The sequence below is a fragment of the Rhinolophus hipposideros genome (genome assembly GCF_964194185.1).
Source record: "Rhinolophus hipposideros genome assembly, chromosome: 5".
In the NCBI taxonomy this organism is placed as follows: domain Eukaryota; kingdom Metazoa; phylum Chordata; class Mammalia; order Chiroptera; family Rhinolophidae; genus Rhinolophus; species Rhinolophus hipposideros.
Window position 1 is genome coordinate 77,970,755 of NC_138051.1, and position 27,683 is coordinate 77,998,437.

Sequence of the window (27,683 nt, forward strand, 5' to 3'; positions counted from 1 at the left end):
TCCGGTCCAACAAGAAACCCTAAGAGGATGGAGGCAATTTTGCCTCCCCTACACAGGTAAGATAAGGTAATGAACTGGTAACATTACTTATTTTAGAAACTGCCTTCAGGATCATTGTGACATTGGGAACCAGTGAGAATCTTCTGTAAGTACATACTAACTGAGCTAGAGGCTTCTGGGGCGTTTAACTTGGTGTTACACTTAAGACTTCACTCAATAAAATGTGAAGAATCAGCGTGGGAAAGGATCCTAGTTATAAATATAGAGACTTAAACTCTCCACAGTAGACAGAGGGGAGGGAGAAAAAGAGCAATGGCAGCTCTGCCGGGTTGGGGACTATACTAAATACTTCCAGTTCAAGAAGAAAGGAATATGCAAGTAAATAAACCTACATAAAGAAAAAAGAAGAAAGGAATAAAGTCCTCTTTTGTGGGAAGGAGGGGGAGGTTGTCCCCAGTGAGCCGGTATGTTCAGTGACCTAAGTTAAACCCTGATAGTGACATTCACACACCCCATATATTTACTCAGAGCCTACAGTCACTTCTCATTTAGGAAAGAGGTCTGTTGAAAAAAAGACTTCTACAACTGCAGAGGAAACATGCAAGCTACCTACACCAATAAATAAATGAAGGATTTATATAGGAAATTATAAATATGATTGCTGAGATAACCAATTCAGTAGATAAACTGAAAAACAAAGTGGACATGGCTAATAACCAAATTAGGAATTTGGGGGGAAAAAAGAGTTAAATCTCTCATAACTTTGCTGAAGAATGAGAGGAAGGAAATGTATGAGAAAAAAAGTAAGGAATGGACTATTGCAACACACACACTGTTCTACTAACAGCAGTGGTCTTGGCTTTGGATTAACAAATTTGCAAAACAACAGATTTTGCTCAGCACCACATTTACTTAGTATTAAGAATTCAGGCTAAGAAAAAACACAGCCACAGAATAAAGTCATTCTGCACCTAGGATGCACGTGGTCACATGAGATGAGGCTAAGTATTTGCAGACAACTTCAGACTTCCGATTAAAAGGCTCTACAAAGAAGTGAAAAGAAAATCATAAAAAATTCCCATTTGTGTATTGAAGAATTAACACTACCAAAAAAAGGGAGGTCTGGCCTGTACTCTAGGCTACTGGAAGATGATCTCTAGGCCCTTGGAATGTCATGACTGATAGCAGTATCTTTGCTCAGGGGCTTTGGGTCATACTGGATGACTTAGGGTGGGAGCTGCACATGCCTTAGGATAGGGCCTGGCCACACCAGAAAGGTCTGCAAGTTGCAGAATAGTAAATACAGTATGTTCACACTCCCATATATTTACATACTATAAACATACAGAAAAAAATCTAGATGAATGCACCCATCTTTGGGGAAAGGAGAGCTGGAGGGAGAAAAGACCATTATTTCACATTTTAAACGTTTCAGTATTGCTTACATCTGTTTTGAAAAATACATACTTTTTTTCTTTAAAAAAGAACTATGATTTTTCTTTTACAGAGCAATTTAAAAAGCAATATGCAAACCGATGACAATTATCTGGCGGCCATGAGAAACAAAACATGCATAGGCTCAATCTCAGGCTATTATGAAATCGATAATTACATTTTGCCTCACAATATTCTTCTAAGACTTTCACATACACTATCATGTTTGACACCCATGTGGAAGACTTTGATCTTGTTACACACAAGAACTATGAGACCCTGAGAGAGAGTACACTTAAGACTACAGAACTAGTCAGTGCTGAAGCCAGAGCTAGAACTCTGATTAGATTTCACCCCAGAGCCACTGAGCACTTTTGAGTTCCACATCTGGAGTTAGTCAGGGCTCTGGCACTTATTTGAGGGTAATCCTCAGTGGCTTAATATTCTCCAAGCATCAGCTTCCTCCTCTGCAGTATTTGAAAAATACTCCTAGTGTGTTTCTGAACCTGTTAAATTTTGTATATAAAATAGATGGGGCATTGATAAAGAGTAGCTATTACTACAACATATGTAAAATGCTGGGCATCCCTGAACATTACACCTATATTGCTTTTAGGGTCACATTCAAAAGGTTGACTCTTAGTATCTACTAAGGCTGAGCAGTCTCATTCCCTATGACACAGCAATTCCACTCCCAGGTGTATACCCCACTGAAATGCATATTCATGTCCATCAAAAGATTCCTTGAGTGTTCAGAGCACTATTCCTAATAGTCCCAAACTGGGAACTACCAAATGTCCATAGGCAGTAAATTTGCCAAATAATTTTACGATCACAAAATGGAATACAACTTAGCAGTGATCATGACCAAACTACAATGGCACCCAACAATACTGATGAATCTCACAAACATAAAGTTGAGTGAAAGCAGACACTAAAGAAAACACACTGAAGAATTCAATCCCATAAAATACAGACAGAAAAAACTAACCCTTTTTGTTGGAACCAGGATAGAGTACCTTTAGAGACGGGGAAAGTGCCTGTAGAAGGAATGAGAGTGGTTTCCGGGCGGCTGATAATGTTTCTGGATCTAAGTGCTTGTTATACAGGTATGTTCGGATTGTGAAAATTCGTTGAACTGTACGTTATCGTTCATTTAAACTTTTTTGTTTTTTAATTACTACGGAGGGGCTGGAATTCTTGGACTTCTTCCTAAAGTCATTCAGCTCTGGTTTTACGACCAATCGATTACTTGAATTTCAACAAGTGAGAGTGGTGCGAGGCCTAGAAGCGTCCTCTGGGTCCCTGAGCTCCCGTACCTTACCCGGGCTAGCAGAGCCACCTGGTGGTGCTTTTGCCTCGGACCAGTCCCGGGCACGTGGTCCACGAGTCTGAAGAGTCCAGGCGACTCCAGAGGCGACTCAGCCACCGCCTGCCCCCGGAGCCTGAGAACGCCGGACCCAGTGGGACCTGCCGGCCCGCTCCCCAGAGGCAGGGACGGGATTCCGGCACCGGCCTGAGCTTCCCTGACCCGGGTCTGGACCGCAGCAGCACCCGGCCGGGATGACGGCAACCGTGAGGCTGGAGCCCGCCGGCCGCTGCCGCTGGGACGAGCCCGTACGCATCGTCGTGCGCGGCCTGGACCCGGGGCAGCGGGTCACGCTGCGCGCGTACCTGCGCGACGAGAAGGGGACGCTCTTCCGGGCCCACGCGCGATATTGCGCCGACGCCCGTGGCGAGTTGGACCTGACGCGCGCGCCCGCGCTGGGCGGCAGCTTCGCGGGGCTCGAGCCCATGGGACTCCTCTGGGCCCTGGAGCCGGAGAAGCCTTTTTGGCGGTTTCTGAAGCGGGACGTGCAGACGCCCTTCGCCGTGGAGCTCGCGGTGCTCGACGGCCACGAGCCGGAGGGCGGGCGGCTCCTGGGCAGGACGGTGCACGAGCGCCACTTCCTCCCACCCGGGGTGCGGCGGGAGCCGGTGCGCGCGGGCCGGGTGCGCGCCGCGCTCTTCCTGCCGCCAGGTGAGCCTGGGCTGCCGGGGGTGCGGGAGCGTGTCCTCCGGGCCACCAGTGGTTTCTGGGACGGCTTCAGGGGAGTTTGGCTCGGAGACACGGTGAGAGAAACTGACGTTGACTGAATCAGTGGCCGCACCACCAAGATGGGTTATTTTGATATGTTAGGCTCTGTGCTATTCATTTTGTTTGCATAATCTCAATCTCTGTAGTGTTCCAATGAGGTGGCTACTGTTATTATACAGATTAAAAAAACAGGGTCCAGGTGGGTAGGCTTGTTGTTTACTTTGCTGTTAACTACCCGACAGATCTCTACAGGCATCAGCTCTTACAGGTCTCAAAGAAATGACGACGGTTAAGGAAACAATGACCGTGTTGCCTTTCCCTAGTGTCCTGAGTACACTGGGCCTCTTCTGCACCTCTTTCTGTTCCTCTCTACCGCAGATCACAGTTCAGACTTCACTGCCTTTCTCCCCTAAAGTCATCTCTAAGTAGTTTTCTTTCCTCGTCTCTCTAGATAGCTGAAATATAATACACACAAAAAAGCCAAGGGTTGATGCAACACAACATAAAACTTTGTTTCAAGATACTTAATTCGATGTCCAATCCTTTAACAGAACACTGAACCAACACAGTCTAAAATGTGAAATTCCTCCTCCTGTGATACAGTCATTAATGAACGACTTTGTTGCTCTCTTTTACAACCAAAGATTCTTAGAATCTTGAAGACAATTTATCAAAAAATCATATGGAGGGTAAACTCCTCAATGAGAAGGTACCTTGTAGATTTTCCTCCCACCAAGGAACTTGTGTCCCTTTTCAAGAGTAACTCAGGGAGCTGTTTTCCTTCCTTTGACTCACAGGAACCCACTAAATAATTTAGAAAGATCTCTTAAAGAAAAGCAAATTCTTTAAATTATATCATTCCTTTCCATTATAATATTCCCTTCTCTAGGACCTGGACCTTTCCCAGGGATCATTGACCTCTTTGGTGTTGGAGGTGGTCTAATGGAATATCGAGCCAGCCTTCTGGCTGGCCACGGTTTTGCCACATTGGCTCTAGCTTATTACGACTTTGAAGATCTCCCCAAGGAATTTGACAGCATAAACATGGACTACTTTGAAGAAGCCCTGTGCTACATGCTTCAACACTCCGAGGTTCTCCTAATGTCCTTTATTGTATCATTCTCTCTAGATAGATTTCCAGAGTGTGTTGCTTTGCACTCACCTGTGCCACGTGCGCTAATGTTGCTCCACTCTTCTTTCAGAGGTTTCTTTTGGAGACTTCCTTGACTTTATGTGCTTACTTCCACTTTCTCTGTCAGATGGATTAATAATGCTGAATTAATCGTAAAAAGCATGTGAGGTTTTATTTAAAGGAATTATTTAGTAATATTAAAATTCCTTTTGTTATGGAGCTCCTAATTTGTTAGCTTTGCATGCTTGTTTTTAATCTTTTTCTGATGTCAGTATATCCTCAGATTTTGATCAGAACTTACCCACCAATTTCAGAAACTAACTACTACTTAATTGGACTCTGAAGTATTACTTTGTATATGTTAATCATTTGCTGATATATTTGGATGGGGTCTGATGAATGATTCACTTCTTGGAACAGAACTTGGCTACACACAGTTAGATACTCTGGCATATTGAGACTTTGACCATGCTCACCTGAATGAAGCCTTGAATTTAACAGGATCCATGACTTAGCATTCTCTAGTGGATGACTCTCTGGAACGAGTATAACCAATTCCCAAATTTATCAGTGAGTTTAAGATTTGTTTGCCATGTGTCCAGCCAGATCTTCTTTACTACATGGAAAGAAACTCCTATTAGCTGAGGCTGATTCGCTTGTAGCCAATTCACAAATTAAAACTAATGGCATCTGTAGTTGCATTTAGAAAAATATTTTTCTGTTGGGTAGGTTCTTGACTCTCTTCTCCTTTCTTTTCTTCCAGGTAAAGGGCCCAGGCATTGGGCTTCTGGGCATTTCTTTAGGGGCTGATATTTGTCTTTCCATGGCCTCATTTTTGAAGAACGTCTCAGCCACAGTTTCCATCAATGGATCTGGGTTCAGTGGAAACAAAAGTATATACTACAAGGAGACTTGCATCCCACCATTGGGCCATGAGCTGAGGAGAATCAAGACAGATTTCTCAGGCCTCCTGGACATTGTGGATATACGGAATGATATTGTAGGAGGGCATGAGAACCTCAGCATGATTCCAATAGAGAAGGCCCAGGGGCCTATCCTCTTCATCGTTGGTCAGGATGACCATAACTGGAGGAGTGAGTCATATGCCCAAATAGCCTCTGAACGGTTACAGGCCCATGGAAAGGAAAAACCCCAGATCATCTCTTACCCTGGGACTGGGCATTACATCGAGCCTCCTTACTTCCCCTGGTGCCCAGCTTCCCTGCACAAATTACTGAAACAGCCTGTGATCTGGGGTGGGGAGCGCAGGGCTCATTCTAAGGCCCAGGTCGATGCTTGGAAGCAAATTCTATCCTTCTTCTACACACATCTTGGAGGTACCTGGAAGGGAGCTTCCCCCAAATTGTAATGAATTACTCTACTGTTGAAATGAGAGATACAAGGTCAGATTTTAGTGCTTACTAATCTTATATGAATCAGTTTCTCCCTGAATAATGAAAAATTCATGTCATTGGTATTAATGATGTATTTTTGGTAATTTTTTGAATAAGTTATTTTTTCACTAATTTTATCAATGTTAACACCTGTCTACTGTAGAAGATTAATTGGAGGTATACAACACAAAAAAGTAAAAACCATGCTATTAAAATTTATGTTTTCGCCTTTTTTTTTTTTTTTTTTTTTATTAACACTTTGAGCCATAGACGAAATTTAAAGCAGAACAAGTACTGGATTACTTTTGCCATCACTGGGAGAGAATGGCCATCCAATGTTTGTGGCCAAAAGTAGACAGAGAAGTGTCGATATAAGGAAAGCTAGACTGACCTTTTCCTCATCCTTAGAGAGGAGCAGCTGGGGTCAAGAAGGGGAGCATCCGTCTCTAGAATAGTTAAGTCTAAAGTCTGTTCCAAAGGTGAGTGACAATGACCTATTTTCCTTCTTGCTTCCTGGATCTTAAGAATAGACTTTGGAAAATCATAGTGTAACATTTTTGGAGCCATTATTCCTTACTTTCCTTGATATCCGGGCTACAAAGCATTGTGTAAGTGTATTTGAAGAGATAATGGCTGAGACTTTTCCAAAACTGACAGACGTCAAGCCACATATTCAAGAAGCAGTATGTCCTAGTCAGCAAGGGCTGCCATAACAAAATAGCATAGACTGGGTGGCTTAAATAACTGACAGTTTTTTCTCACAGTTCTGGAGGCTGAAAGGCCAAGATCAAGGTGCCAACAGATTTAGTTCCTGGTGAGGGCCTCTTCCTGGCGTACAGATGCCTGCCTTGTCCGTGTCCTCACATGGTGGGAGTTGGGGGGGGGGAAGGGAGGAGATGGAGAAGGAGAAGGAGAGGAGAGAATGCTCTGGTTTTTCTTCCTTTTTTTTGTAAGGACACTAATCCCATTGTTGGGGCTTCACTCTCATAACATTTACATCTAATTACCTCCCAAAGGCCTCAAATATCTCACCTTGAGGGTTGGGATTTCAACATATGAATTTTGGGGGGGACATAAACATTCACTGTATAATAAATATAGACCTCAATCAAAATAAATACAAAGAAAACCAAACTTACATCACAGAAAAACCACTTGTGGCAGTTTTATAACATACTCATAGCCATAAATTGTTAGACATTTCTCCCGCCACGAGGTGAGAAATCTATGTCCCTTCCCCTGAACTTCTGACTGCTTCAGTCAGTACAGTAGAGAAGAGTTGATGCTGTGTGACTTCAGAGGCTAAGTCATAAAAGGTGAAGATACCACCTTGTTTGCTTGGGAACACTTGGTCTTAGAGCCCTGAGCCACCATGTAAGACATTTGACTACTTTGAGGTTATGCTGTGAGGAAGCCCAAAACATGGAGAGGCCAACTGTAGGCATTTCCTGTGATAGTCCCACTAGAGCTCAGTCTTTTGGTCATCTCAGCCCAGGTTATAGATATGGGAGAGAAAAGTCGTCCAGATGATTCTAGCCCCCCGTCATTTGACTCTTCCCAGTGAAGGCTTCAGATATCCTGAAGCAGAGAAATGTCATCCTGTCCAATTTGTGGATTTGTGAGCAAAATAAATCATTTTGTGGGACTATGTTTTGGGATGTGTTTTCAGTTATCTTGCTGTGTGGAAAAAAACAACAAAACCCAAAACATAGAGGCTTAAAACAACAATTTATTTTTCTCAGAAGTCTGCAAATTGGACAGGACTCAGTAGAAGTGGATCACCTCTGTTCCAAGTGGCATTGGGTGGGTTAGTTCAACTGAGGGTTGGAGGATCTACTTTCAAGATGATCACTCTCATGGCAGGGAGGTTGGTACTGGCTGTCAGCTGGGAACACAGGCAGGGCTGTCTTTCGTTTTCACTGGCTACGGGACTGGGTTCCAAGAGTGGGCATCCCAAGAAAGCAAAGCAGAATTGCATGGCATTCTTTTGACCTAGTCTTGGAAGCTACATAGCATCATTCCTGCCATACTTCATTAGCCAAGACAGTCATAAAGACCAACCCAAGTTCAAGGAGGACATAGATTCCACCTCTTGAAAGGAGAGTGGCAAAGTTCTAGGAGAACATGTGGAATGGGAAATATTGTAACTATCTTTGGAAAATCTGCCCTCTGGTCTATATTTCTCCCATACATAAAAGATACCAATCATTTTTCCAAGGTTCCCCCAAAATCTCATTCCATGACAGCACCATACCAGGCTCAAGGTCCCAGAGTGCATAATCTCTTCATCTATATCCAGTTCAGGTACAGATGAAGCTCCTCAGGTTCAGTTTCTTGGGTATACCATGTTTCCGTGAAAATAAGATCTAGCCGGACAATCAGCTCTCATGCGTCTTTTGGAGCAAAAATTAATATAAGACCCGGTCTTATAGTAAAATAAGACCGGGTCTTATGTAATGTAATGTAATACTGGGTCTTATATTAATTTTTGCTCCAAAAGACGCATGAGAGCTGATTGTCCGGCTAGATCTTATTTTCAGGGAAACACAGTAGCTCCTTGAGTATAATTCTTCTCAATCTGAAGACCTGTGAATTACAGAAAAACAACTACACACACACACATAGAACACAAAGGTGGGATAGGTATGAGGAAAGTGGGAGGCACACAACAGTCACTGGCCTCTAGGAATTTTGAAATCTAGCTGAGAACATGTTGCTAATTCTTTCACTGGTGCTCCGTTTACTCTCCATGAGTTGTTCTCTGTACCTCTTGATTTCACCCTCCAAGTTGAAATCTTTATTTTCCATAAGAGAACTGAATTTGCAACTAAAAAGCTTCCTCAATCTGCTCCTAGATAAAAAAGATTAGGAGTCCAAAGATCTCTTTTTATTTTGCACACTCTCCTTTTGTTCAAGTTCATAGTGCTTCCACCAGCACAATTCTCTTAAGCACTACGTGGTTTTTCTAAAAATCGTACTGGTTAACTTCATGAGACAAAACACACCACTGCACATCTGTTTGGGATCAGGACTTTCCTGTGTTGGGCTCCCTGTGAAGATGCTGTAGGACCACACCCATAAGAAGCCCAGAATCCTTATTATTTAATAGGATCAGTTAGGCATACTTTAAAGTCTTTAGAGCGTCTTTTGTCAATCTGAAATTCTATCTTGAAGCACTATCTTGAATCTTCTGAGGTCTTTACAAAGGACCTCCCACAGACATATCCTGGATTTCACTTTGATCTGATGTCCTTTCTTAAAGAATAATTTGCCATCTGAGAGGCTGGGAATGAGAAATAGTATTACTGTCAAACTTATCAGTTTGACAATATGAACCTGGTTCCTTCATATTTAACAGTTCATTCTTTAGCTCTCCTCTTCCTCTTGCATTTTATCAGAGGCAGCAAAAAGTAGCCAGGTGACACTTTCATTACCCTGCTGGGAAATCACCTTAGCGAAATTATTGAATTCATTAGGCATATTTTCCATTTTTCACATTACTGCAGGTGTCAGTATTTCCTCCAGCTTCCAGTAAATTTTTCTTGCTTTCCTTTAAGCCCTCAATGATAGCCTTCATGGGGCCTGTTAGGCCTTCACTAATAGTCTCCTTGAAGTGCTTCCAGTTTTCACCTGCGCCCCAATCCTAAAGCCAACTGTGATTCCTGTGTATATGGATTTCTCCACAGGTTGCTTGAGCTTTCTCACAGCATAATATCTGGGTTTCAAGAATGAATGTTGTAAGAGAGAAAGGCAGAAATACGTGGCATTTATTATAATCTTGTTTTGGAAGTCACACAGCATCACTTCAACTGTACTGTATTGGTTGAGGCAGACACAAAGATCTCAGGTGCAAGGAAAGTGGACTTGGTTCTATCCACTAGGGAAAGGGCAAGGTTCTAGAACAGCATGTGAGATGGGAATTATTTGTTGCAGTCATCTTTGGAAAATGCAATCTGTCCACAAAATTGTTTGTTATGTAGCAACAGGCAATGGAACACTGACGAAAAGAAAGACAAAGATAAAAAAGTCTTACCAGGAGCCACAGAAAAAAAGACAACCTTCAAATGAGCAACAATAAATCTAACAACTGACTTCTCAGCAGCAATAATGGAAACCAGAAACCGTTGAAATGAAATTGTCAAAGTGCTGAGTGAAAACATGACAACCTAGAAGCCTATGCTAGCAAAATAGATCCTTAAATATAAAAATTTATTCTTCATAAGTTTATTGAGTCAAATAAGTTTAATAAATCATTTTCAGGAAAATAAAAATTGAAATGTTCTAATTAATTAATATAGCATAACTATAATAAACCCTCAATGGACTCGCCTATATCTTGCGATAGCATGTATTTCCTGAATTGCATTTCCTCTGCCATTCCTGAACAATTCAATATCTGGTCATTTGAGCTTGCCTCAGTTTACCTCTTTATTTAAGTTGACAGTACAAAAAATTTTTAAATATAGACATAGGTAACATACAGCATTAGCAAAGAAGCTGGGCAAGGGACTCCTCACCATACACTACTGCTGGGAGTGTACATTGGTACCTTTATTTACTTTTTACTATAAAACATTTTATTAAGAGATTAAAACTTGCGGATTTGTGGAGCCTAATTTCTAAATTGATGTTCACCATTCTTAAAACCTAAAACCACATAAATGCAGCACAGACTATCAAAGATACTGAAAATATTAGAGAACATTTAAAAATAGATGCTGTTATAAATGCTTTATATGTTTTAACTCGATGTAGAACATAGTGTGAGAAGATCTAACTTAAGTCCAATCGGATGTAGAGTTCTAGGAAAAAAAGGAGAAAGAAATGGGTTTGAGGTGGTATTTAGAGGAATAATGGTTGAGAATTTTTTAGAACTGATATAGGACACCAATCCTCAATTTCAAAAAGCCCTATAAATCCCAAACCAGTTTTAATAAATCCATATTTAGACATCATGATGAGATTAAATAAAATCATAGTCAGAGACTTAGAGGCAGATAATGGAGAAAATATATAGATTACCTTCTAAGGGCAACGGTTAGACTGGTAGTTGACTTATCACAGCAACAAGAAAGGAAAGCAGAATGATACGTTCCACATGCTGAGAGACAATAAATGTGAACCTCGAATTCTATACCCAGGAAATAATGAGGGCAAAACAAAAATGTTTTTGATTAAAACAGAGAGTTTGCTTTCAACAGATTCTCACTAAAGGAAACGCTATTAGCTCTTTACAATGTGGTCCTTGGACCTGCAGCAGCAGCAGCATGCCCTGGGAGCTTGTTAGAAATGCAGAATTTCAGGTCCCACCCCAGACCTACTGATTTGGAATCTGGTTTTTAACAAGATCCCCAAATGACATATGTACATTAGAGTTTGAAAAGCACTGCTTTAAAGTGATTCCATTCCAAATGGAAAGTCTGAGATTCAAAAAGAAAGGAAGACTCTCTAGCAGTCATAGTAGATATGTGAGTAAGTCTAACCAATCACTAAATACATATTTTTAAAAGTAATAATATCTGGTGGGGTTAAACAAGACACGACAGACATAAAATATATGAAAACGAAAGCATATGAGTCAGGAGGGAAGGTGATTGGATTTAAAGTGTTCTCAGGGTCTGGTATCATGTAGAAACAAGGTAAAGATATTAGCTAACTTGAAACTTCGGTAAATTAAGCATGTATGTTTAAATTTCTAGGTTAACCAATGAAAGAATAGGAATGATGCATATAACTTCTATACTGATGGGTAGGTGGGGACTGAATGAGAAAATGATAACAATGTAGGTTTCCTTCTTCATCAGTCATTAGGAGAGCATGGAACATCAAGGCTTGTGCCATGCTATACCCCCATGATAACATACCACACCCTAATAGAAAATAGATCAGTGCCCGAGATGTCCTTTTTTTGTCTTCTAGTGGCATCCTGAGAATTTGTGTGCTTACTACTTTGTTTTTAGACAAATCTCTTTGTTTACCTCTCCTAAAATGAGGGCAGGAGGTGATCTTGAATTTCTCTATGCACCTTTGAAATACTTCAACTGTTAAGGAAAAAGACTGAGAGCCGAGAAGCCAGTGGAAATAGAAATATTTAATTTTTCCAATTACTGCTTAAGGTGCTACCTTGAGTTGTGTAAAAAAAGGGGGGGGGCGGGTGTTAAAGCACAGCTTTGCTGGAAAAAATCCATGTGAGGGATGTCAGATTCTTAGAGTTTAGTAACTTTCATTCACTGATTTATGAAAAAGAATTGATTTAAGTTACTCTTGAGGCTTCGCAGGGAAAAGAAGTTTTCCCTAAAACATTCTGGGAGGTTCAATGGCAATGTAAGATTGACCTCAAAATTCTGTTAAACTATTGTTTAAAACTGTGAGGCTTACACCCTTCAAGGTATAATACATGTTGAAATAGGTTGGCCTAATTTTACAGTTTCCCTTTCCTTTTCTCACTTTGTATTTAATGATCAGTAAAAAAAATTTTTAATGTGGTATACTTTGAAAAGGTACTCCAAAAATCCAAAAGAGGTATCAACTTTGCTCATTACATGGGACAGAGTGATTAAAATTCTCACATCGTCAGTGGTCAAAATGGTGTCAGGACTTGCTACCAGAGACTAACAAAATGCCAGAGACCTGTACAGAAAATAAACAGAAAATGAGATTGACTCTGAAAATGGGGATGAGATCCCAGTAAGCACTGTCAGACACTATTGTGTTTCCAGGCTATGGCTTTAAAAGAGTAACTTCTGCACGACTTTATCACCGAGTGTGCCTTATCTAAATATAAGGAAGGATGCAAATATTACCAATGCAAATTCACAGACTTATAAATCGCTTTGAAAGAGGAGAACCTGGAATAACAGAAAACTGTGATATTGTGAGAAAAAGGTCTGTTTGGGGAGAAAATTTAGAGTTTAAAGCTCGAGATGGGAAGATGAGGGGATGAGGGTACTGTGTCTCATGGCTCTCTCTCCTGGGCTTTCCAGAAAGAAACCAGAGCAGCCAGGGAGCATTCAACTGGCCTCTCCCCAGACCAGATTCTCTGACTTCTCTTCTCCTCATGCTGTTGAAGGGTAAATTTATGTAGTCCTTCTCCATGAATCACCTCAAACTCACCCAGTAATAGTAGAGGTAAAAGAGGAAGCCTGCCAAAGGCCCATCAAATAGACTCAATATTGAGAAGAGCCCTAAGACTAATAAAAAGTGATTTAATAAAATTACAAAAATAATTGATGCAGCACCTAAAAGAGTTAATTTCTCAAACTCCCCATTAACAACCGCAGCTAGGGCAAAGCTCTTCGCAAGCACTCAATTTAGCAACTTCCATAGTTCAAAGTTCTGGGAACTGAGCCGAGAGGGTTCACCAGGCTAAGGATGAAGCTGTCTTTGTACCCAGAAAGCAAGTGGCTGTTTTGAAACCTGTGCCTTCCATTTAACCGAATGTCTCTGAATGTAGGGAACCTTCCCTTAAAGACTAAGAATGAGGCCCCTCAAAGGGAGAGACATGTGGCCCTAATGTCCTTTCTCTCTAGAGCCATTACAAGATCAGATTCCTCTGGAGAAACCATATGTCTGAGTCCAGATGCTTTGGATAAGAGAAATACTCAAGAGTTTCTGGGGTTTTTAGATACAGGAACAGAGATAATGCAAATTCCTGGAAATCTTAATTGAATGGGAAAGATTATTGTTTAAAGCTGTGGAGGAAGAAGGATCTGAAGTGGACAGGTTTTACTAACACTACAAGTTGGACACAGAGGACCAAAAGTATTCTTTGGTGGTTTCATCATTGCTTGATATTGTTCTTTTTTAAAACTTTTATTTATTGGGGAATATTGAGGAATAATATGTTTTTCCAGGACCCATCAGCTCCAAGTCAAGTCATTGTTTTCAATCTAGTTGTAGAGGGCACAGCTCACTAGCCCATGTGGGAATGGAACCGGCGACTTGGGCATTATGAGCACTGCACTCTAACCAACTGAGCCCAGCGGCTGCCCCAATATTGTTCTTTTTAAAATATTTTTAATTTTGAAATAATTTTAGACTCACAAAAATGTTGCAAAAATAGTACAGGGTTCCCTGTACCCTTCCTCCAGCTTCCCTTAAAGTTAACACCTTACATAATCATAGTACAATTATCAAAATCATGAAGTTAACATTGGTATAATACTATTAACCATGAGAGTATTATTGTAATTAAGTTATTGCCATCTTGGAGAAAGGATTTGCAAAAGTGGGTAATATACTGGCTGCTATAAACAGAAACGTGGAGCTCTCATCCCACCAAAACTGTGAGTATGAGATAGTACCAGGCCCAGGATCATGAATGAAATCACAGCTGATACTGGAGTGACTGGGAGTCTGTCTCCACCTCCATCCAGCCTTTTCCCTTTAACTCTCAGTTGGCTTATTGGAGAAGTAAATGATCTCTCCAATGTTGAGGGTTACAGAAAACTAAAGGAACTCGTGTTAACTGGGGCTGACACTTTCTCTCTAGGAAGATCTTTCTAAATCACCCTATTGGTGTCCTTTAATTGATCTTACAGGGCTTTGTTTTCAATCCCAATACATTTTAGACATCAATAACAGTTTGCTCTCCCTTGACAGCCAGTAGTTCACCTTCACAGTCTTGCCTCCAAGATATTTCAATTTTCTAACATTTGTCAGAATCTGTTAAGGTGGGATTTAAACAGGTATCCTAATGCTAATTCAGATAGTGAAATTATTCGTTATATCGATGGCATACTGATCAGAGGCGACTCAGAAGCAATTGTTTCTGAAGCTCAGCCTTTCATATTGAATTTATAACTGAAAGGCAGTGGGCTATTAAGCATGGAAAAGTTCAGGGGCCCTCTCAGAGAGAAAGCTTTCTGGGAGTGTAATTATCTGGGTAACCAGAGAAATTCTACCCTAGATCAGGTAAAGGCTTTTTTCTATCCATGAAGTCCCTGCCCCTAAAATAGAGGCAAAAACTTAATTTTTATGTTTAATACTGGAGATAGTATGTCCCATATTTGGATATTAAGTTACAGCCACTTCATCAAGTCACTAGACAGGCACTGAAATTTTTATGGGGCTGCTCCCCTCTCATGAGCACAAAGCATGTACTTATATTAGCTAATTCTTTTGCAGATGTGGGCGTACAATACCTAGTTCTTCCACAGAGTTCTAAGTGCAGAATTCCCTAAAGGAGGGCACTTTTGAACCACCCAGCCCAGTCCTCCTTAACTGCTTTTCCCTCATTGGCATGGAAGCTATTTCTGTGTCTGCCTCTTCACAGCAACATAGGCATTCCGGAAGAGGGAGAAGAGAAGCCATCTTTCTGACTTTCTGAAATCTGAGTGCCAACTTCAATTAATGTGCTGGTGGCTGCAGTCGCCCATGTAAATTCTTTGTAAGCTAGATTGAGGACAGCCTGAAACACTTAAAACAGGTGTTTAAAATATGCTGCAGCAGTTACTTCAGAAGGTGGAATGGGGAACGCTCACAGAACTCTGAAACCTGGGGCTAGTCTGATATTTTTTTGTTCAGTTTATAAGTACCGTGTTTTCCCAAAAATAAGATTGTCAGGCAGGGACTCTGGTCCCGCTCCCTGAACCAGAACACAGGATACAGTGAGGCCAAAAAGGAACACCAATGGAACCATAGCTAGGGGAGTCATACCACTACATTCTCGCTGGTGGTTGGGTTGGAGACACAGGATGCAGTACCCTCACGATCCGATCCGCAATCCGCCATCCGCTTCTCTGCCAACCAACCAACCCCCTAGCATAGCTACGGCAGTTATATTGGTGGGTAATGGCTAACCAGTAACAGCTGATGACCATCTACTACCCAAGCCAGCACCTTTCCATGTGAGGCCGAGTGCCTGGAAACTGCTCTCTGGGACTCTGTTCCCACAAAAACCTAGCTGGACAATCAGCTCTAATGCGTCTTTTGGAGCAAAAATTAATACAAGACCTGGTCTTACAGTAAAATAAGACCGGCTCTTTATGATGTAATATAATATATAATAAAATATAATATAATAATTTTTATATTATATTAATTTTTGCTCCAAAAGATGCATTAGAGCTGATTGTCCGGCTAGGTCTTATTTTCACGGAAACACGGTATTTATTGAGCCTCTATTTGCTGAGCATCTTCCATGTGCTCCATCTGCCCTTGTCCACCTGCTCTGTACCCAAGTAGGCTCCGCTGTACGGTTGGGTTCAGCAAAAGAGAGGCACTTTCAAGATATTGTAGGGTAAGAGAGTAAGGTCAAGGTTTTTATTCTCCCCACTCCTGCAAGTTCACCACGGCTGCCTGCTTCCCTCTATGAAAGCTACAACTCCTGCCAGGCAGCCCCCTGCCTTAGAGTCTTCAGGCCCAAAGTTCTGCACCAAACTGTTTTGTTTTTTTTTAACCTCCTCCATGCCTTTGCAAATAGTCCCTTATGGAACTCTCCTCAAATTATCCAGTTTGAAAGTGCCACTTGTTTCCTGCTGAAACTCTGATACACTTCAATTCTGACACTACCCATGACCAGATTTGTGAGTTGAGGAAAACTTACTGAGCACCTATTTATTATAGGTGAATCAGGGCAGTATTTTTAGGAATGTTAGCCCATGTGATTGTTACAATAAACCTTTTACAGATAAGGAAACTGGATTCAGAGGCTTGATTATGTACCTTGCTAAGTAAAGATCACCATGCTATGGTATTAAGGAGCAGGGTCAGACCAGAACCCAGGTAGGTCTCACTCTATAAACATCTACCTCTGGAAGCCGCTCTAGCTACCCTTAGCTCTAGAAAAAAAAGGCTTAGTGAAGGGCTGAGAGGTAAGGAAGGGATCAGGACTATGTTTCTCCACTGATCCCCTGACTTACTAGTATAGTGCTTTTCAACTACCCCGTAACCTCTGCATTGTTCAAGGGTCAACGGTACAATCACCTGGGATTCGTGGAACTGCCAGTATCTTTTCCAATACTTGAACTCTCAGCAGTGTTTGTATATCTCTTTCGACACTCACCACATTGGATTGCAGGATTAGTAATTAACTCTTATTTTTCAGCAGATACTTTCTTCCATTCAGGCTCTAGTGGACTTGCACAAAGTCTAGGAAACTTCACACAAGGTTTAGAGTACGCCCATGCGCGCCCAACGGGAGTAGGGCAGAGCTTCCAATGGCAACTGCTCCCCAGGGGGTGGAGGAACGCCAGGCCCGGCCCGTGACTCCGCCGAGCCGGGCCGCCCCTGCTTCGTCCAGGTCAGAATGGCGGCGACGGTGACACTGGAGCCCGCCGGCCGCTGCAGCTGGGACGAACCGGTGCGCGTAGTCGTGCGCGGCCTGGACCCGGGGCAGCGGGTCACGCTGCGCGCCTCCCTGCGCGACGAGAAGGGCGCGCTCTTCCGGGCCCACGCGCAATATTGCGCCGACGCCCGTGGCGAGCTGGACCTGACGCGCGCGCCCGCGCTGGGCGGCAGCTTCACGGGGCTCGAACCCATGGGACTCATCTGGGCCCTGGAGCCCGAGGAGCCCCATGCACGGCTGGTGAAGCGGGACGTGCAGACGCCCTACGTCGTGGAGCTGGAGGTGCTCGACGGCCACGAGCCGGAGGGCGGGCGGCTCCTGGGCAGGACGGTGCACGAGCGCCACTTCCTTCCACCCGGGGTGCGGCGGGAGCCGGTGCGCGCGGGCCGGGTGCGCGCTGCGCTCTTCCTGCCGCCAGGTGAGCGTTCTACTTCTCACGCTTTTCTGGAAAGTCTAGTGGAGTCCCAGACCCTGGGCGGCTCCTATCTTGTCCCGGGACCCACATGGTTGCTGAATTTGCCTAAACTGGTCCCCGCACTGCATAGACTATCGTGGATTCTGGGTGGAAATTTTTCCTCTTTAGGTTTTCTGGCACTTCCTGGAGACCCTGTCACTTACTTAGCTGTATGCTAAAAAGTGCATACAACTTAATGTTTATTGAGATCCGCAGTGTGCCGGCCACTCCTGCTGTGTTTTGGATACCAATATTAGGCAGTCCAGGTGCAAGAGTGATTTTTGCCTCCTTTCACATCAAACTTCCAAGGAAGCTAAAACCCACACATAGAGACAGTTCCCTATAATACAAAACAAACAAAAAACTTCCTGATGGTCTTCTCCCCACTATCATAAACAATTTGTCAATGGTTCTTAACCTGGGATGATTTTCCTCCACTCCAGGATACATTTGACAATATCTGGAGACGTTGTTGGTTGTCATAACTGGGGGTAGGAGGGGAGAGGGTTCAGCAGGGGTGCTATTGGCATCTAGTGGGTAGAGGCCAGCGAAGCTGCAAAACATCCACAATGCACAGATGTGGGGACAGAGTCCCGGAGAGCCGGTTTCAGGCTCTCGGCCTCATGTGGATAGGTGCTGGCTCAGGTAGCAGATGGCCATCAGCTGTAACCAGTTAGCCATTAGCCACTAATATAACTGCTGTGGCTGAGCTAGCAAGGGTGGATTGCAGTTAGCAAGTGGGTGGGTTGGTTGACAGAGAAGTGGACAGGCAGATTGTGGATCGTGTGGCTCCTACTTCCTGTATCTTCAGCCCAGCCACCAGGGAGAATAAGTGGTATCAATCCCCTATCCATGGCTCAGTTGGTGTTCCTTTTTGGCCTCACCATATTCTGTGTTCTTGTGCAGGGAGCGGGACCAGTGTCCCCACATGACAACAGGACAGCCCCACAACAACAAAATACCTTGCTCAAAATATCTATAGTGCTGAGGTTGAGAAACCCTAATCTAAGTAAAAACAAGGTACTTGCTAGCTAACAGCAGCCTAGAAACAAGACCCCTGACCCACCCCTTCTGACAAAATGCCTGAACTGAAACCCCTACTATAAATTCTGGAGTTGCCACAGCTCATAGAATCCCTAAATGGAATTCTGTGATTATTCTCCAAAACAAGAGGCCCTGCTTTATTCTTACAGCTCTTTAGCAATTCACAGCCCTAACTAGTGGCTGCCCACTTGTAACTGTGAACGCCTGGGGCTGGAACTGGGTCTTATACATCATTATATTTCTATATTCCTAGAGGTTTGCATAGGGATATAGTAGAAGCTCAATAAACGATACTGACTTAGTCAATAAGAATCCCCTAAAATTTGTTTTTTAATTTATTGGGGTGACAATTGTTAGTGAAATTAAATTTTTCATTAAAACAATAAAAGCCTCTCAGTACCCAGTCATGGTATCTGATATTCCAGTCACGTCAATCTTAAGTATTAACTTTTCAGTGTCTACTATGTGGCCACTATGAACTTAATTGTCAGACCTTATACCCTCTGCCCATACTATGTGGCCCATTTAAAATTTATTGTTTTCTTGTCTCAAAAGCTTTTGTAAATAATGTGGAAGGGTTCAATCATTTAACAATTGTGTGTTAAGGACTGTGCTACGTACAGGGATGCAATAGCTAGCAAAGTCAGACATGGGCCTCACTGTACTTACAGCCTAACAGAGGATACTTGCACCTATAAGAGTGGTAAGTGCCAAGGCAGGGGAAGTACAGGCCCAGGGTGCTGGAGGGAACATATAAAAGGCTTCTAACTCAACTCAGCTTTGGGGAAGGGAGGGAGGTCTACATTAAATTCGAAGACTGAGAAGTTAACCATGTTAAAAAAAAAAAGGTTGAGGGCTGGTGGGTTGGCTCAGGTGGTTGGAACTCTGTGTTCCTAACCCCGAGGTCACCAGTTCGATTCCCACATGGGCCAGTGAGCTGTGCCCTCTACAGCTAAGATTGTGAACAACGGCTCTCCCTGGAGCTGGGCTGCCAAGAGCAGCTGGAGGTCTGCGTGGGCCACCGTGGGCTACCGTGTGCTGCCAGGAGCGGCCAGTGGTGGGCAGCCAGCGATAGATGCTGTGAGCTGCTGTGAATGGCTGACCAATGACCAGCAACTGACTACCTCAGCCTGGGGAAGCGCAAGGCTCATAATACCAGCATGGGCCAGGGAGCTTTGTCCTACACAACTAGACTGAGAAACAACAGCTTGAACTGGAGTGGGGGAGGGGAGGCAGAAGAAGGGAAAAAAAGAGAATAGTGTATACTATTTTCAGAGGCCAAAGAGAGCATGGCATGTTTAGGGATAGTATTCTTTAAGGCTGGAGCAGAGGGTTTAAGGTCTGACAATTAAGTTCGTGAGCTCATCCTAGAAAAAGTGCTATATACCTCATTGCTGAATATCACTATGGTCACCTTTAAAGAAATCCCCTTGGGAAGCTATGCACCGACACCAGCGCCTAATCCACCCTTCAAAACAATTTCGGAACTCTTTTTCTGGAATGGCAATCAGAACTGTTGTCGTATTCCTCTTGATGTCCTGAATGTCATCAAAATGTCTTCCTTTCAATATTTCCTTTATCTTTGGGTAAAGAAAGAAGTCATTGGGGGCCAGATCAGGTGAATAGGGAGGGTGTTCCAATACAGTTTTTGCTTACTGGCTAAAAACTCCCTCACAGACAGTGCCATGTGAGCTGGTGCATTGTCGTGATGCAAGAGCCTTGAATTGTTGGTGAGAAGTTCAGATCATTTCCGTCTAACTTTCCAAATAGTAAACTTGGTTAACTGTCCAGTGGGTACAAATTCATAATGAATAATCCCTCTGATATCAAAGAAGGGTTAGCAACATCATTTTGACTCTTGATTTGGACTGACGAAACTTTTTTGGTCGTGGAGAATTGGCTGACTTCCATTGTGCACTTTGACGTTTTGTTTCAGGGTCATATTGGTACACCCATGTTTCATCACCAGTGATAACACGGCCCAAAACATATCTTGCCTCTCCAAAAGGTCTTGGCAAACTTGGACTCTCCTTTGCTTTTGTTCATCAGGGAACTCCTTCGGGACCATTTTTGCACACACCTTTCTCATACCAAAATTTTCGGTTAAGATTTTCCTGACTGTTTCTTTATCAATGCTTACTTGGTCTGTTATTGTCGAGTCCAGCGCAACACGGGCAGTGAGGGTGCCAGAAGGGGCGGCTTTGGGTTAAGTTTTTAAGAAAGAAACATACAGAGACTTAATGTAGTCAAATCTCAGAAGGCCAGGGGTCTCACAGTTCTGAAAGACTGGAGCCCAGAACAAAGCCGACTGGAGGTTTTTATTGATAAGTATACAAGGGAGTAGCAGTGTTTTGGGCATGATCTGTGGGACTCAATTATTACGTTATAGAAACAACCCAAACCAATTATGTTGATCTTCAAACAGCCAAAGCAGAAAGTCCTTGAGGTGAGGTATGAACTCTTTTAAGGGACACATATCACATGTTGAGATTGTTTCACAGAGCTGAGCAGAGAGTTTAATCGTATCACTCTCAAGACTTTTCTCCCAACTAGGTGAGGGGGAAAAGTCAGAGCCAGCAGCCGCTTTTCTCAGGCAGGGGGAAGGGAAGACAAGGCCCCTTCCCAAATCTTTCTAAGGAAGCTCATTGGGGGTCTCCATGCGGTTCCGCCTGGCTTGAGTTGTCCCCCACTCCCCCCGTGGGGAATCTTACTCGTCATTGGCCGCAAACCCTCTTTTGGAGACTAAATAAAGAGAAATATATAGTCCCAGAGATTCACAGTCTCACAGACTCTTCTTTCCTTAAGGAAAGACATGGGAAGGCAGTCGGCTAGGCTGTTGTGTGACAATATGCTATGTTTCTCACATCAGCCAACGATTTTGACGCACAATTCAACAGATTTTTGCAATGTTTTCATCAGTTCTGCTCGTTACTGGCCGCCCTGACCTCTCTTCATCAGTGACGTGTTCTCTCCCCTCAGAAAAATGTTTAATCCATTTGTACACTGCCGTTTTCTTCATGGCATTATCCCCATAAACTTGGACTAACATGTCCCTGATTTCACTTCCACACTTGCCAAGTTTAACAAGACATTTAATGTTTGTTCGTTGCTCTAATTCAAGCTCAGACATTCTCGCGACAGCACACAAAAACACGCAACAACAATAATGAACGCCACCCAGCAAGACACCGCCACATGTCGACATGAACACACCTGAGACACTGAAATACCAAGGTTATGAAACCTTACCAAGCTGTTTGTACAGTGCTGCCAATGTAAGTGCACAGTGGCAAGTTTGCGAACTTAATTGTCAAAACTTGTATGTTCTAATAATCCCTTATAAATGTAGTGTTTTACAGCTCTCAAAGCATTCTCGAATAGATTTTTTTTAAAAAGGAAAACAAGAAAAATTTTGGTGGAAAATATACATCTCATCATATGTTTTTTCTAATTCTGTTTGCAGTTGACCCTTTAACAACACGGGCTTGAACTGTGCAGGTCCACTTATATTCAGATTTTTTTCAATCAATATACATATCCCTGGATTTTGCATTTGCAGATTCAACTAACCATGGATCAAAAGCAGTATTTTCTGTCCTTGGTTGGGAATCCATGGATGCGGAGGGTTGACTGTATACACTGTTCTACGCCATTTTAACGTAAGGGACTGGAGCATCTGTGGATTTTGGTATCTGCAGGGTTTTTGGCACCGGTCCCCTGTGGATAAGTAGGGACAACTGTTAAATTTGGGGAGAGTAAAAAGTTATACAGGGATATTTGACGACAGAGGGGAAGGAGTCAGCACCTGTAACCCCCATGTTGTTCAAGAGTCAACTATATATTATTGTTTTGTGAAAACATGCAAAAAATTCTGGAGAAAATATGGCATTTTGTGCTTCCTCCTCCCCACAGGATATATATATATATATATATATATATATATATATATATATATATATATATATATATATATACATATATATATAATTAAATTATATATAAATTCTATATATAAATTAAATTATATATATAAATTGAAAGGGTCCTTCTTCCACCAATCCCCACTCCCGCAACGTTCCTTGCTTCAAAACTTCTCTTTCCTGACTGCCAAAATCTGAAACCCTGGAATGTCTTCTGAGAGTCTAAAACTCCATATAATTTGTGGTACTCTCCAGGTGCGGGGCCCTTCCCTGGGATCATCGATTTATTTGGAAGTGGTGGTGGCCTTTGTGAATACAGGGCCAGCCTCCTGGCTGGACATGGTTTTGCTGTGCTTGCTCTGGCTTATTTCAGATTTGAAGACCTCCCTGAAAATATGAATGAGATTCACTTGGAGTACTTTGAAGAAGCTGTGGGCTTCATGCTGCAGCATCCAAAGGTGGGTTTTGTCTGGGCTCTCTTGAATGAAGGGGAGAGGCAGAGCGGACACAGGGCTGGATCCAGAAGCCCTACCAGGACACGGGGGCTGGAAGCATGCCATGAGACACAAAGCCTCCTTCAAAAGTTTTATTAAAAGGATTATTATTTCCATTTCTACCCATCTGTCGCTAATCCCTTAAGACTTGACTGTTTAGTTCCTGTTCTTGATCATAATTCAAAGAGCTGGACTAAAAATTTATAATCTTGACTTCTGGTCTTATGTCTACTACCAAGTGGCCTTATGATCCTGAATAAGGCAATTGCCCTCTCCAGGATTCAGTGTTTCTCATTTACAAGATTAATGTAATGTAAATATGTAGGGGAAAAAGTTTGATTATAGAGAGACATTTTTGAGACGGTGACATTTGAATAGGGACTGTGTATTTGATGATATTAAGGAATGATTAATTTTGTTAAGTGTGATAATGGTATTATGGTTTTGTAGAGAAAGTTCTTAGAGTGGAAAAAATTAAAGTATTTTGGAAATGATTATACATGGAATACATACTCTCTGCTGCTATCTAAACTTAAAGAGACCTAAACATTTTAATGTTAAGGAATAAGATGTTGTGCAAGGATGGTTTAACTCTTAAAATTCAGGGACTGGTCTCTTAGCAGAGCTGCTAAAACCTAGATAATCTTAAACTGTGATGTTTGGTTTATTTTGGGGAGATAAGGCCCTGGTATAAAGAAGAGATCAATATATCCTATCAGTTCTACCCTTAAACTTAGACAAAAGGGGCTTCTTCCTCAGACTTTTTGTTTTAGATAGCTACACTCTGCACTTCCTTTGGCTGCATCTCTGCCCACAGGACGAAGAGTCTGAGGGACAAGGGAATGTGTCCACCTGGAACTTATGGGGCTCCCCTCTCACCAGGCCCTTGGATCTGGAACCCCAGAATTCTCTGCTCAACAGCACTGACCCTGCTTCCAGAGCCTATGCCTTTTCTAAGGGTCCTTCAGTGTTAATACACATAAGCCTTAAACATACACGCTGAGGTATCCACACACCGATATGAGAGACCCCTCAAGGTGCATGATGGAGCCAGGGATGGAAGAGAAGGAGGGTAGGCCAGGGACCAGGGACTCAGAGGCTGGCTCTCCTCCATGCCATGTTCCAGTACAGAACTCCAAGGAATTCCAAGATTTCAAATTTGAACCTAACAAATTGTTATGGTGGCATATTTATCAAGGTAGGAGAAAAGGAAATATTTTATTTTAAGTTTGTTCATTTGATATAACTTTTAAATATTTAAGTATAGGGTATATACGTCTCTGTGTGTATTCTTGACCCAAACCTCATAAATATTAGTGGAGGGCCTGTTCAATTGATTTGCTTATTAGAAGACACACTTGAACTTTTTGTGGGTTGTTGCATAAGAAAGGAAAGCAAATGACATTTGAGAAAGCTACCTAGAGAATGTAAAACTTACTGTTTATGTCCTCCATTTATGAATTCTAGGCTTATTCTCTTTCTCATCAGGTGAAAGGCCCTAGTGTTGGGCTTCTTGGCTTCTCCAAAGGAGGTGACCTGTGTCTCTCAATGGCCTCTTTCTTGAAGGGCATCACAGCCACTGTACTTATCAATGCCTGTGTGGCCAACACAATAGGTGCTCTGCATTACAAGGATATGATTATTCCTGATCTTGGCAGTGACCTAAAGAAACATACAATCACGGAGTCAGGCCTTTTGGATTTCATGGATATTTGGAACAATCCACTGGAGGAACCCTACCACCAAAGTCTTATTCCTTTGGAAAAGGCCCAGGGGCCCTTCCTGTTTATTGTTGGCATGGATGATCATAGCTGGAGGAGTGAATTCTATGCTCATATAGCCTCTGAACGGTTACAAGCCCATGGGAAAGACAGACCCCAGATAATCTACTACCCAGGAACTGGTCATTGTATTGACCCACCTTATTTTCCTCCTAGTAGAGCCTCTGTGCATGCCGTATTGGGCCTACCAATATACTATGGAGGTGAACCAAAGGCTCACTCAAGGGCACAGGTAGATGCCTGGCAACAAATTCAAACTTTCTTCCATAAACATCTCAATGGTAAAAAATCTGTCAAGCCCAGCAAAATGTAACATTAATCATAGATGAAATATTATTAATAAAAATCCTACTGATACAAAATGTATTGGGTTTTCCAGAGCACCTAGGAACCTTTTTGTAACAAAGCAGCCATCTTGGCTTCCTTGTCAGGTTCTACTGGATTCTCATCCTTTGCAACCCTCCTTTCTTCACTGCTGAGTCCATTTCTTTCTTCCCTGAACTTGATCCAACGCATAGGCTTAACCCTGATCTTATCTGTAGGACCAATCTTAACCTAAGCAGGAGAAGTGTAAGAAGTGCTTGCCTACCTCTCAGTTGCTGGCCTAGCTTTGGCTTTGTGTTCTAGTTCTAAAGACTGAGATTCTATATTGCTAAGAGTCCCATATCCCCTTTGGGCCCTAACTGACAACACTGGAGTCCCTTTCGAAATGGGCTCTTGTTTCATTCTTGCCACTACACATTCCTTAACTCAAGAGTTGTCTCTGAACCCCACTCTAAAGATTGGGACATTGATATACTTGTATACAGCAGTACATCCTTATTTGCTGTTTCAGTTACCAGCAGTCAGTGGTGGTCAGAAAATATTAAATGGAAAATTCCAAAAATAAACAACTCATAAGCTTTAAATTGTATAGTATTCTGAGTACGTCACTTCATCTCATCACATAGGCTTTGTGATCTCACATCATCACAAAAAGGGTGAGTACTGTGCAATAAGATATTTTGAGAGAGCACATTCACATAACTTATTACAGCATATTGTTATAATTGTACTGTGTTATAGTTAATCTCTTACTGTGTCTATAAATTAAACTTTTCATAGGTGTGTATGTATAGGAAAAAACAAAAACATATATGTATATATATATGAATACCAGTGGTGCCAAAAAAATGTATACAAGTGGACACTTTGATCAATGTTGCTTAAGCAGTAGTTTGCCATAATCAGAAGTGTCTGGACGCTGATGGTAACCACTCTAAGCATCTCTTGTAATTGCAGAAATCAAACATGACTTGTATTCACCTTTTGTTATCGGTATATATAGAGTATTACAATTTTAATAGTTTTCCTCTCTTAAAATATGTATACATTTCTTTGGCACTCTCTGTATTCTCTCTCTCTCTCTCTCTCTCTCTCTCTCTCTCTCTCTCTCTCTCTCTTCCCCCCCCCCCAAAAGACAGAGGGACTTTAACAAGTACTTTTCAAAGACAGGGTTGTTGTATGATTCTAAACCAGAAATTCTTGGCCCATTGACCATATGCTTTAAGTGCAAATATGCTCGATGTATAAATCAGTATACCTGACAATTATGATGTTATTTATGGTGGTGGGTAAGTGGGATAAGATATTTGAAAATGAAATTGTTTCCAAAAAAATTCAAGATTTATATATGCACCCTACTTCCTTGACATAGTTTAATCGAATTCACTTGGATTAATTAACCTCATTTACACGTGCATTTTAATTAAGATAGAGTTCTATAGTAGAAAACAGATTTTAAATTACATATATCAATACATTCTCAATTGTAAAAGATTCAAGTAATACAGATAAAATAAGAAGTCCTTTTAATTCATTACCCAATACTGGCCTTCTCCCAGGGGTAATTACTGTTACCAACTTAAAATGTACCCTTCCAGAACTATTTTGATGCATATACGTACAAATATTTGTAGGAATGGAAAAATATGGTTTTATTTTGTGAGTTCAACGCCTTTTTCTTTTTTTTTAAAAAAAAAAACCTTAAATTTCATATAATTAAGTTTTCTGCATATAAAAATATACATTGTTTAATATTTATGCCAGGCCACAGGACAGTAGAGATTATGTCCACGAGATTATTTCCACGTTTATGTACATCAGTAGTGCTGCCTCATCTGATACATTTAAACTTTAACCTTGACAGTCTTTCTTAATCTCAGGCAAAAATAATTTCAAGGAAGGAAAAGAATTTGGCAGGAGCCAACTTTAACCAGGTTTAGGGACCAGTCCCCTGGTGGCCAGTGAGGGATTTTAGAGAAAGCAACCGGCCGGCACTTTCTGTCGGAAATCATTAACGTCTCAGTTCTATTTACATCGAGGGGTAGGTTCAGGATGAGCTCCTATCTCACTCAGGCGGTCCCACCACAGGATCTCCATAAGCACGACAGACACAGGGTCCTCCTAAGTCTCCCCTTCTTGCAGCCCTTTGCTGAGTTGCGCCCCAGGGACCAGCAGGGGTCCGACTCCTGTCAACCCCGCCCCGCCTCTATCCCCCAGCTTTGTCCCGTCCCACCCCACTTCTCCCAGCCCTGGCCTGCCCTGCTGGTCCCTGTCCCCGAGACCTCACCCTGCATCTGGCAGGCTCCAGGCCCACGTCTTTTTGGCCCGGGTCAAAGCCGCGA

General features: G+C 42.3%; 2 protein-coding genes across 6 annotated transcripts in view; one reads left to right on the top strand and one right to left on the bottom strand.

Moving 5' to 3' along the window:
• Positions 1 to 4,946, bottom strand: part of HEATR4 (HEAT repeat containing 4) — a 56,435-nt gene extending 51,489 nt beyond the window's left edge. For both annotated transcript variants that reach the window (XM_081047711.1, XM_081047710.1), the window contains exon 1: positions 4,674 to 4,946. The gene's annotated coding sequence lies outside the window, so the exon portion shown is untranslated. The remainder of the gene's footprint in view (positions 1 to 4,673) is intronic.
• On the top strand, positions 2,782 to 27,008 carry LOC308497252 (peroxisomal succinyl-coenzyme A thioesterase-like; the record flags this gene model as incomplete). Of its 4 annotated transcripts, none has more annotated exons than XM_081047718.1 (3): positions 2,782 to 3,454; positions 4,401 to 4,603; positions 5,407 to 6,255. In XM_081047718.1, 3 exons carry the CDS (start codon positions 2,998 to 3,000, stop codon positions 6,010 to 6,012), a joined length of 1,266 nt encoding a protein of 421 aa, XP_080903844.1. In that variant the 3' UTR covers positions 6,013 to 6,255. The 4 variants fall into 4 exon arrangements, with proteins under 4 accessions (XP_080903844.1, XP_080903845.1, XP_080903846.1 ...); XM_081047720.1 differs by lacking the exons at positions 4,401 to 4,603; positions 5,407 to 6,255 and adding exons at positions 22,998 to 23,200; positions 24,725 to 27,002 and having other exon boundaries at positions 2,998 to 3,454; XM_081047717.1 differs by lacking the exons at positions 2,782 to 3,454; positions 4,401 to 4,603; positions 5,407 to 6,255 and adding exons at positions 17,120 to 17,742; positions 22,998 to 23,200; positions 24,725 to 27,008.
• Between the last annotated feature and the right edge of the window lie 675 nt (positions 27,009 to 27,683).